The sequence below is a fragment of the Heteronotia binoei genome, chromosome 5 (genome assembly GCF_032191835.1).
Source record: "Heteronotia binoei isolate CCM8104 ecotype False Entrance Well chromosome 5, APGP_CSIRO_Hbin_v1, whole genome shotgun sequence".
NCBI classification, from domain to species: Eukaryota; Metazoa; Chordata; class Lepidosauria; order Squamata; family Gekkonidae; genus Heteronotia; species Heteronotia binoei.
Window position 1 is genome coordinate 117,980,989 of NC_083227.1, and position 12,116 is coordinate 117,993,104.

At 39.2% G+C, this 12,116-nt stretch overlaps 1 protein-coding gene across 1 annotated transcript in view; it reads left to right on the top strand.

Moving 5' to 3' along the window:
• The window catches only part of CLINT1 (clathrin interactor 1), a 95,509-nt gene extending 83,594 nt beyond the window's left edge, over positions 1–11,915 (top strand). The window contains exons 9-12 of the mRNA XM_060240235.1: positions 2,586–2,651; positions 7,728–8,008; positions 8,661–8,865; positions 10,081–11,915. Coding sequence (XP_060096218.1) covers positions 2,586–2,651; positions 7,728–8,008; positions 8,661–8,865; positions 10,081–10,445 — 917 coding nt within the window. The 3' untranslated portion in view covers positions 10,446–11,915. The remainder of the gene's footprint in view (positions 1–2,585; positions 2,652–7,727; positions 8,009–8,660; positions 8,866–10,080) is intronic.
• Positions 11,916–12,116: the final 201 nt, after the last annotated feature.

The window sequence follows — 12,116 nt, forward strand, 5'->3', positions numbered from 1 at the left end:
AGGAGGACTATCAAAACCAAGCACTGGAGATGAGCAATACAGTGTCAACATCGCCTTGACATCAGTTAGTGACACTGACTGGTGCTGATCACTCCCAAGGCCAAATACACTTGCACCTTCGAGGTGCCAGTATCGCTTCTTGGAGCTCTTGGGAGAGTCATGCTGCACAGCCTCCTTTTCAAAAGCCTTGACTTTGAGCAGAACAGGATGCTGGAGGCAAATGTTCAAGCATACCTTGTTTTCCATTTCCAAATGATGTTCCCCACTAATTGGGGTGAATGGAACCAACACCAGTTTCCTATGTGGGGCCTGACTGAGTCATCAAAAGCAAGATGTGAGGGAGGTTCACAGTACTAGGGCTGATATGGATTCCCAGTATTCCAAATCTGAAGGAGACCTCTATGGGGCTTCTGACCCAGAATCTAAGGATACTTCCCTTCCTTTCACCAGATGAGACAGTAGCTGAACCATCCCCCCCCCCCCAACAGAGAACTTGAAGCTCTATTCTTAGCAAATCATCCACATGGCAGAGGCACTTAACCTTCAATGGAGGTGCTCTACAACTCAGAATCTGGCTCCATTGCCTTAACATTCCTTTAGGCAATGCAAGATATAGCCACGAGTGCTTGGAATAGACCATCCTCTACTGCAGCATCCTTAGAGAAGCTCAAGAACTTATATAGATTAAGGAAGAAACCTGTGCATACTCCAGGGTATCAGAAGCATTGCCAGCGAGAGGATAATCTGAGTCCTGCTCATCAACCATGGGCAAAGAAGGCCAAAAATTGGACTTCTTAGGGAGAAAAATCTATTCATCTGGATGGGTTTAAGAGTGGCTAACTTTGCTGCCATAATGGGCAGATACCGATGCTAATTTGGCACAATGTCACAATTTATTGATTTAGTACCTGATGATTAAAAAAAAAAAAAACAACCTTTGGCAAAGGCTTTGATAGTAGAAGACCAAAAGCTTGGCAAACAGCATCTGAATGCATTTCACTATGGGGCTGTTTGCCATAGCAGAGTTATGGGATCAAGTTTTGTGATAAGAAGGTATTCCTGGTGAATATCATAAGCTCTCCCACCTGACGCTAGAGCGAAAGTGGAGGACCTTCCCTTTGAGGGGAAGGAATTGTTTAGTGACCAAATGAACAAAGTCCTGGATTTGGGGATTATACCCAGTAATAACCAGAAGTACAAACAGAGGTATTAGCAAAAGAATTTTCATCAGCCTAATTATAACAAGCTGTTAGGTATTCTTGTTATAGGTTTCAGACTCCTGCTTACTCTAATCAGGCAGCTAGACTACAGTATGCTCAACAGCAGCAAGGCAGATGAGCCAATAAAGTAAAAAATAAGCAACCATCACAGTCTCCCAGGGATCAGCAGCATAGGGGCTCTGGTATGTTTTATGACAGATTGACCATGTTTTTCTGAGTTTTGGTTAACCTTTATGTCTGATAAATGAGTATTATCAATAATAAAAGTTGCCTATTTCTTGGAATTCCATTCTCTGCTTCCTTGCCACTACCTCCCCGAGTTTAGGCACACAGTGCTCAGAATTCCTCACTCAAAAGGTCACTTTGTTATGGAGTAAGGGAGCTGTTACAAGGGTGTCCCCTAATTGGATCCCTCAGGTTTCTTCTCAAGATTTTTTACTATGCACAAGAAAGGGGGTGGCAAAAGGCCCTTTCTGGACCTGAGACCTCTTGATACATTCCTGTTTGCCGCATAATTTAGGATGCTGCACTTGCAAGAAATCCTACCATTATTATCTCCAGGACTCTGGTTTGCTGTTCTTGATTTAAAGGATGCTTCCACATCAGAATCCATAAGGCCTGAAGAAAATACTTAAAGTTCACCTATGATGATGTTCTGTACAAGTACAATGTATTGCCATTTGGTTTAGCAGCAGCCCAAGGGTTTTTACCAAGTGCATGCCAGTGGTCATCGTTTACCTCAGAATTCAGGGTTGTACTATATACTCTCACCTAGACTATTGACTCTTTGTAGCTGACTAGTTTATAGGGGCTAATATACATTCAAGAAGGAAAGTCTTAGCCACCTTTGTTGAGAGCTAAGATAATACAATCACTGTCTAAATTCTTTTTGTGATGAATACTTCAATCTGCTAGACAAATTCAAAAATTACTGGAATAAATGGCATCCACAACAGCGATTACAGGCTCCTTATGAGACTGCTGCAGAACTGATTTATTAGGCATTTCCACTCTGGCTCAGATCAGCCATGGAAGAGACTTTCAATCCCGAGGTCCATTATTCAGAGTCCATCATTTACTCCCACATTTCTCAAGGGAATCCCATTAGAGTTACAGCCACACGAATTACAAATATTCACTGATGCTGTTGGTGTGACAGGTTGGGGGGCACATTGCAGAGTCCATGTGGCAAGGGAATGGTGGTTAGATTTTGAATCTAGGCTTCACATTAATGGACTATAACTAAGGGCAATATGAAATGCTCTTGCTTGTGGAGGTTTAAAGAGTACTGCTTGCCACAGACAGCTTTTACTGAAGGAGCAATTTCTGTTTCAGTAACAGCCTTTTAATTGCTTCTGGTTTTAGGTGGATCCGCTGACCCATTTGTAGGGTTTGCTGACTTCAACTCTGGAAGTGGTCCCCCTCCACAAGGTACAGTAAAGCTGTTTTTTGAGAGGATGATGTAAAAAGCAACTTTACAGTTTGTCAGTAAAGTACTGTTTTGAACAGAGCTCTTTTTTTAAGTATCTGATTGTCATGTGGATGGTGGTAGACAGATGAGTTGTTGAGTTACTTCAGGGATTTGATAATTAACAGGTTGTTGTTCGGGATAAGAGGCTTTGTTTATCCTTTACTTCAGCCTTACACAGCTGGCCCAAAGGCACATAGAGCCCCAGAAGGTGCCGCTTGCCCCCTCCCAGCTCCCTCCCTTCACGCTTGCTGCGAGGATGCCCAGCCATACCGGCTTCAAGGTCTGCACGTGTTTTGAAGAGTTCTCTGGAGGAAGTTTCTCCCCCTTCCTTTCTGGAAAGGAGGGGGAAGAAACTTCCTCCAGGGGTCTCTTCAAAACACGTGCAGACTTTGAAGCCGGTATGGCTTGGAGTCCTCGCAGTGAGCTTCTTGGAGGCCGGGCGGGAGCTGGCTGCAGCGGCTGCAGGGCGAGCATCGGAGGGGGCGGAGGGGAGCTGGTTGCAGCGGCAGGGCAAGCTTTGGAGAGGCAAGAGGGAGCTGGCGGTGGCAGGGCGAGCTTCAGAGGGCGGGAGCACGGCAGGTGGAGCTGGGGGGAGGGAGGCAAACTAGGTGGTCGTCTTGGGCACCGGGGGGGGACAGCCCAATTTGGTGCCCCCTCCCTCCTGGCACCCTGGGCAACATATTAATTAGCCCACTTGAAAATATTAAACAAATGTTAAATATTATTTCCCTGGAAGGCTTGATATTACCCTGGATCATAATTTCATTCCTAGAAAAAAGTATTTCTCTTATTGGGTGTATATAGCTCTTGTGTTTCACAAAGTCATCTTTTCTGTGAACCCAAATTACATGTGCTTTAATCTTTATCTTTCTTAATGAGGAATCATAGATGACTTCTGATAACATGATCAAGTAATTTATGAGATTGATGCTTGCTCAGATATATGATATTTAAGATATTAATATACTAACAAGTTATATTGTTATTTTCCTACTTCTCTGGGTGTTTTGTTGCCAGAGTTGATAAAAAGTTTTCTGACAGTTATATAAATTGTCAAAGGAACTGCTACTCATATCCCAGCTCCTTGGTTAACATCAGGAGCATAAACAAAACTGAGCAAAAATGTTTTATACATAAATTTTGATAGAATATATAGTAAGTTTAAAGAATATGACTGGAAAGCCATGTGAAGTAAATAAGTTCTGTTCTGATTATAGAATTCTTTTATAATCTAATATTAAAGAGATTGTTCTTGTTGCTGCTGCAATACAGAGGGATTAACTTGAGTGTTTTCATGCCTTTGCCCCCATTGGTGGCTGCCAATTTCCCCTGTGTCACTGGAGGGCTTTTTCTTGTCTTCCAAAAATTGATAATAGCCACATCAATATAACACTATAACAAAATCTGTTGCAACAATGTTCTAGGCCCTAGCTTTTATTTTTTAAAGTGTAAGTCTGTAGCTATTTTGTTGTGGAAGTATAAGGAAGTGTATATACCACACCTTTGATTTATAACTGTACAGCCAAAAAATGGCGGGCGGGGGGGCGGGTAGAGACTTTAAAATGAAAGGTGGAAAACAGGACATAGTACTGATGCATGAAGGTAGTGATTAATACAATTATTTAGACTCTGCTTGTCTCACTAAATTGTGAGTTAAAATACTGTGTTTTCTAACATGCCTACTTTAATGAATTCTCTGCTGGACATGTATTATATGTGTCAAATAAGAAGATTGCCCAAAACCAGAGCTGAGAAATACCACAGCAAAGCAGCAGAAAACATGGAAATAGGGTGAACAGAAAATGATGGTGTGTATGTTCCTGAAAACAGCACTTCTGAGAAGAAGCCAAGGTGGAGCAAAATATTCTTGTTGAAACAGCCCCTATTGGCCTGCTCCTGTTTTACTGGAAGAACAGCTTCAGGACTGATAAGCATTGAATAGCACAATCCTATGGAGAGTTACTACAGTCTGAAATCAGTGGGTTTATACTGGAGTTACCTCTATATAGAATCACACTGTAAATTGCTCAGTTGTCTCAATCCTAACAAATCTTTAGTACTCCATTTCATTTGGTTCAAGAATCCCATGCAATATCTGTATATGGTATAATCAGGGCTTTTTTTTCTGGGGACAACACAGTGGAATGGTGTTCCAGAACCTCTTTGTGGAAACAAAATTCTCATAAAATGTTTAAATGTTCATAAGGGGCACCCATGTGTTTCTCCTTTGTTTCCCTCTTGGGACTTCTGATACCTCTTTGTTCCAGAAAAACAAACAAACCCTGCTTTATTATAATTTGTGTTGGAAGAAGGCTGACATTAATAAAGCATTTCTTATACCACCCTGAACTAACATGCTTTAGGCAAGATGTCCAGCTTGGAAGAGATGGGTGACTGTGCTAATTTGTTTATATTGATTTAAGTTCTGCACAATTTAAAAATTGCCCTGTGGGAGTACAGGGACTTCACATTAAGATCTTTCTGTAGGAGTGAAAGAGCTTGTGCAAATGTGATGATTAGCCCTAAATTATTGTGTGTGTTTGTCCTGAAATATCCCTCCTGCTCCCCCCCCCCCAATACAGCACCAATACTCATAATAATCACTCTAGCTGGAATCCTGAGATGTCATTCCATTGATATAGCAACAGCTCCTCAACTAAAGCAGCTTTTCCATCTGGAGAGGAGATTTTGCTAGTTCCCCTTTCCTGCTGCAGACATTCAGTTCATCCTCCACACTGTTCTTTTTATTCTACTGAGCCTCAAGAGCACAACTTTGACGACCACAGAAGGCTTCAGTGAGAAGTGGGAGGTGGGGAAGTTACCCTTCCTCTAGCATAATTGTTCTGGTTCAGATCCAAGCCTGTACTATCTACATAGCCTCCTCCCTTAAAAAGAGCTCTAATGCATTAATATTTTTCTTCTTGGAGTTAGTTGTTTGTTTAATTTTTGGGAAAGCAAGGCTGTTAGTCTAGAAGGAATGACTTTTTTTCTTTTCAGATATACATTGTCCTGGGGACAGAATCTAATCTGAATTGAGACTCTAAACCCTTAAATCCTTGAAGCTGCGCTGTTTTGTCATGATTTTACTGTTTACTGAAAATGGAGGTTTGGGGGTTTAGAAGCCTATTATGCAAATAATGCAGTCTAACATGAGATATTCCTTTATCAGTATTAATATGATTAATCTATACTGATCACCATTATGCAAGGAGCCAGCAATGATTAATCCTTCTTGAACAATAAAGCCCCTCTAGAACTTAGTTGATTAATCATCTTTGGTAAAGTTCCCAAAAGAATGTTAACAAATTCCTCTCCATTCTCCCCACTTTCTGTATACGTGTGTTTGGATGTGAGCATCCAGTAACTGGAGAATCAGCACATTCAGCATTTACTTATCCATCAGGAATACTTAAAGTGTGCTTAAATTTTTAATAGGCAATACTAATTGAAATACTCCCAATAAAAGTCCCTTTTGTAGGGCAGATCAAAGCAAAAATGTTTGTTATGGCCCCAAGCTAATGAATTTCAGCCTACTACTTGCATTAAAGCAGGCTGTAGAGCATACATATTTGTTAACATTCTTTTGCCTCCCTTCCCCTTCCTTACTGAAACTCCAGTCTACCTATGAAGGTAAAATGAATAAGATTTTAATGCTCAGGTGCACGGGTAGTATTAAGAAATATTGAATGAGATGAAAATTATTGCAGCGTTTTAAGATTAGGTAAGTAAAATTCTAGTTAATTGGCAAGTTTGTAAATTGCTAATTTCTAGCCAGCTGTATAGCCAGATTATTTTGAAGTCAGTAGGGTCTCATCTCTGACCTTACATCTCCCAAGTCTGAAATTTTTCACTTAGGTAGGAAAACTCATCAAATATTCATGTAATTGTTGATTAGAAATCCTAAACTATTTCCTTTGTCCTCACACTTGTGATTTCTGCTGAAGTGAAGAACATAAGTGACATCTTGAGCACTTCATAAAACTACTTTAATATGTTTTGAACATTTCTCCCCATGTTTTGCATGTGAGCAGCAAGCAGAATACATGCATCTTTGTCTGTATCAAGCCTTGGTAGTAAAACCATCTTAACCATTTACCATGCTTTTTATAACATGAGGGTTTCAAAACTGAAATATCAGTGGGTAAAGGATGTGCCCAAGGCTGCTTTATCTTAAAAACAGAATATTCCTTTTTATTATCACCTTTACAATTTGCAATTCCACTTATAAGTTTTATTCTTCAAGTAAAACATTTTGAAATGGGGGAAGTACAGACTCTTTCTGATATAAAAGAAAATGCCTGCTATAGGAAGGTTTGAGAGCATGTGTTAACTTTGAATTCATATATTTATCAAAGCACCCGTAGAGTGCTAAATAAATACTACACAATGCTGTTAACAAGCACAACAGAGGAGAGATAAACACCCTGAGGCAGCTGAATTTGAAAACCCATGATTTTATTGGTATCCCACTTAGCAATACTAGTTTAATAATTTGTACAGCATGTAATTTATATGTAATCAGATGGGTTTGAACAAATTGCTGTTTTTATGACTTCTTATGGCTGTGAAACCAGCCTTGTTCATAGTGATTGATGCAAAGCATCAGTGAGTTGGTGTTTGCAGCTATGCCTAGGCTCCGGGTTTGAATCCTAGCAGTTTAGGTACTGAACTTCTGCTGTGCCTTTGATGCCTTCTATGTCCACAACAGCCATTTTTGTTCGAGGTTTTCTTAGATCCTGCAGAATTGCTCTTAGGAGATCTGTGTGTATGTTGCTCTCTTCCTCTGTGCAGAGACCACAGGTGATGTGTTATCCAGCTATAATTCTAGAGTTGGGGTTGGTGTTCCTTATTTTCTTTGCAACCCTGTTAAAATGGTTGGAATATTCATGAGACAGAGTAATGTCCAGATGGAGATTCTACCTGCAGATGTTAATCTGGATGGGCACAAATCAGCTCTCATTTGTTTCACTTCATGGAGTGTGGCATTTGTTCTGTGCCCTTCACAAAGTCTCTTACCTTTTCTTTTCTCTCCCCAGGTACAGCTGCAAGTGGGAATGGAGAGTTTGGTGACTGGAGTGCCTTCAACCAAGCCCCTTCCACTGGAGAGCTCTTCAGTGGCCCTGCTCAGCCAGCTGTTGAGCTCTTCAGTGGCCCTGCTCAGCCGAGTCTTGGCCAGCCTCCAGCACCTTCAAATTCTGCTGACCTCTTTGATTTGATGGGCTCCTCCCAAGCCACCATGACCTCCTCCCAAAGCATGAATTTCTCTATGATGGGTTCTAATACTGTCAGCCTGAATCTACCTATGTCAAGGTCGCAGGTATGATTTTATTCTTCAGTCCCTTAACGAACCATTATGAAAAGCTACCTGAATGGTTTTGACAAACTTCTAGTTAAAGCATCTTGTCATTTGTAGCTCTCAAGTGCCATCTTGTCTTTTTTGCTTCTATTATCGCTCCTTTATATGGGTTCCATTACATTAAAAAAATTCTTAAGTAATCCAAGAGCCATATTGTGAATTTTAAACTTGTAGTGCCTTGTAGTGAGGAAGTCATTGTTTTCTGACATACTGTGTCACAGGAGATTTTGCCCAATTGAAAAGTAATGGACTATTAAACAATCTTTTTTGATTGGTAAGTGTTGTTAGTTAATATTCCATAACAATTTAGAGTGGCAGTAATCCATTTTGGGATGTGGGAGGAGGTAATGAAGATGGGATACTTCAGAGTTTTGTGGGTTACTACCATTGGCACAGCTCCAGCCACTGATGGACAAAGTACTTACAGATGATCTTGAGAGTTTTATGAGTATGAACTTCAACTTCCTTGCCTCTTTAGTTCTCTTAGGCAAGCATAAATGTCCATCTGTTTCTCTTTATGGAGGCTGAATGCATTCTCAGGGAAACTGCTACTCTAAAATATGGTAAGCAAAGAATGGCACACATTTAATTTTTTAAAAAATTATGCTTCTAGCCTTTGCAAAATGTTAATCCGATGATACAGAAGCCCAACCCACTTTATAATCTGGGCACAGAGATGGTCCAGAAAAATGCAAGCAAGACTCTACCATCCACCTGGTCAGACCCTAGTGTAAATATCAGTTTGGACAATTTAGTTCCTGGTATGCAGCCTTCTAAGCCACAACAACCATCACTGAATACAATGATTCAGCAACAAAGTAAGTAATCTTCTTGGTTGAACATTATTGTTGGCATAAATGTTTGGCTAATGCTTTTTTAAAGAATCTGTTTGCCTGATGTATTTCTTAGTGCCTGTTAGTCACTTAGTGCCCTGTTAGTCACTCTCTTTGTAGTCATGATTGAGGTCTGCTAAAAACAGAATGAAAGAATATGACTTTCTCAGTCCCAATAAGGTCTCTCTATCTCCTATGATCAGAGTATCTGAAAAAAACTGTGCAAGTGTTCAGTTTTATGTTTTAGTTTGCTCTAATTTGATTATTGAAAGTTCACCATTTTCCACATGGGTGGGGTAGGCAATACATTAGAAGCATTGGAGAGAGCACAGTAAGGAAAATAAATCCTTCATAGGTAATGTAAAGCTGAGTTGAGTGCCCAGTGCTGAGCAGGAAATGTTGCCTGGAAATGTTAGACATGTGCCTGGCAGTCAAAATGGGAAGTGATATCTGAGCCTAATGGTGAATGCTCACAGGACTTCTTGTGTCTTTAAAAGATGCTTGAAATACCAGAAGGCTATGAAACAAGCACAAAACATGTGACCCACCACCAGCTACATATGGTGGCCTGGTCTGTGTTTGACAGGTCTTGTTGTGCAGTGCTAGTTAGGATGCAAGAGGAAGAGGTTTTTCAGAACTCTGATGGCCTTCCACACATGGATGGTAAACTGCATTTAGACTGGCAGATCATAAATTGTGGAGGTCTGTTTCTAATCATTTGTTTCCCACCACCATCATAATCCAAGGATTCAGTCCATTCTCAGAAATTCTACAGTGTCTTTTCTCAAGCTTTTGAAGCACATGTCCAATCAAACAGCTAAAAGGTAGTATTGTTGAAGAGATCTTCCCTTGCACTCCAAAGCCTTCTAGTGGGGACAAAGGGAATTTAGATTAAGGAGGTCTACCTAAAAAGATTTGAACTATAGGAAGTAGGTTTAGGTCCCTGAGGGTAAATATTAACAATTTTTTAGGTGAGGGAACTATCAGTAAATTGGAGGAGTGGGTACTTTAAGAAATGGGAAGTGTATGAATGTGAGGCTTCAGGATTGTGGATCCCTCAGAAACCTAAAAGTATGCTTTGTTTTGAATACTTCAGAACTTTAAATGTGGGGAACAATAAGAAATTCATGTTCTTTAAAAAAAATTCTGTAGCTGAAATAGCTCAAATTGCCTTTTAATTTATACTTTGCTTTTGTATAGATATGCAACAGCCTATGAATGTGATGAATCAAAGTTTTGCAACCTTGAGCCTCAACTCACCACCCAGCATGATGCCTGTTCGAGCTCCAGCAAACCCATTGATGGGAGGGCCTGTCCCCATGGGAATGGGATTGCCTACTGCGATGACTGGCACAATGAGCATGGCTTCCATAGGAGGCACACCTATGATGAACCAGGGGATGATGGGAATGAATGTGAACATGACAATGCCTGCTTCTGGAATGGGCTTGCCAGGTGCAATGGGTGTGGGTGTTCCTAATATAACTATGGCATCTGCCATGACTCCTGGAACTGTGCAACCTAAACAAGATGCCTTTGCAAATTTTGCCAATTTTAGCAAATAGATTGTAAACCAGCCAGAGAGAATGAAGGATTTTAGCTGCACAAATAAAGCTGGGATAAGGGTGGAAAATACTGATCAATTTTTTTCTTTTTGCTTTTATCACTTACTTTCAAGGAGTCCACATTAAGAACCCAAAGGTTGTTTTGTAAACTCTGACACTACTATTGTTCAAGTTTTGGTGAGATTCAAGGATCTTCCAATAAAATAAATCAAATAGCTGATATTTGTAATGATTAAACCTTGCTATTGTGGCAAAGCAATTAAAAGCCTTTCTAGAGGCAGAACCAGTTTTAACTTTTAAACTTGTGGAAAATCTGGAATTTAAGGAGTGGGGTGAATCTGTTTGAATCTAATTTTATACTTGATTTCTTTTTTCCCTCTTGAAATCTATTTATCATAATTGGATCCATTCCTTTTCCTACCACTGAGTAAAATTTGAAGTCAAAGTATGCTGATCGATTTTTATAAGAATATATATTTTTGTCCAAAAATGGCTTACATATGTGATTATGGCTAATTCAAAGGGACCTGGAATGTATATATACTTTTGCTACTCTTCCACAACACTGCTATACTTATATCCAAATTTTTATTATAGACTTCTTTAAACAATTTGCATATGGGTAAAGTTTGTGGAGATTTTCCTGCTACTTTCTCCAGTCATATCCAATGCAGAACTGGTAGAAGCTTCATTCAGAGCTGCTTTATGGTTTCTGTTCAGAGAACTCAAAAGAAAAAAAATTATATATATATATATATATATATATATATATATATATATATATATATATATATGTATGTATGTATGTATATGGTTGGAATTTGTTTGGGATGTTCCTTTTCTGCAGTCCTAATTCACTCATAACTGGCATACTTCCAATCACTCTTGGGACACTGTTACACCTCTCACAGCCAAAAGGCAAAAAAAAAAAAAAATCCCCTTGAAACTTCACAAATAAGAAGTAATTGCATCTTTTAGGTCAGCAGTAAACACCTTTAAACCTCTTGTTGATAACTACAGCGTTGGATTTTAGATTTATACACTTGGTGAATACATTTCTCTTATGTAAATATGGCCTTAGCAATTGTGGAATCTAATAGAGAGAAATAAATACATAAATATATATATATAAATATATATATTATTAAAGGAAACCTGTAGCAGTCAGATTTTATGGATTGATGAAAACAAAGGAAATGAATGAATAAATTAAAAGCTCTTTTCTTTCTTTTCCTGATATAATTCTGCATTTAGGTTCACACATAAATCATGATTTAAGTCTGGAACGCAGTTTCAGTTTATATTCACAAGCCGGGGCTGCTGTTGAGAATAAATACTATACTATAGGTATGAAACTATTGCCTCCCCTTTCTTACTTGGATTTTTTTATTATTAAATTGATAAAACTTTATTTCCATTGTATTCATAATGTTCTGTTATACATAACATTAAAGTGTTCATCAACAACAATGTTGGGGCTGCCTCTCCTTTCATTCCATTTGACGTTTATAAGAGCAGTTGGTGGGGAGGGGGAAATAATTATAATTTGGGCAAAGTAATTTTTATAAATAATTTAAAATTGTTTAATGACTTTTTATCTCCCGCCTTTCCTATCTGACTCTACAGTTAGGAATTAAAAATGAAGCAGCCAAGATATCTTGACCCACTCCA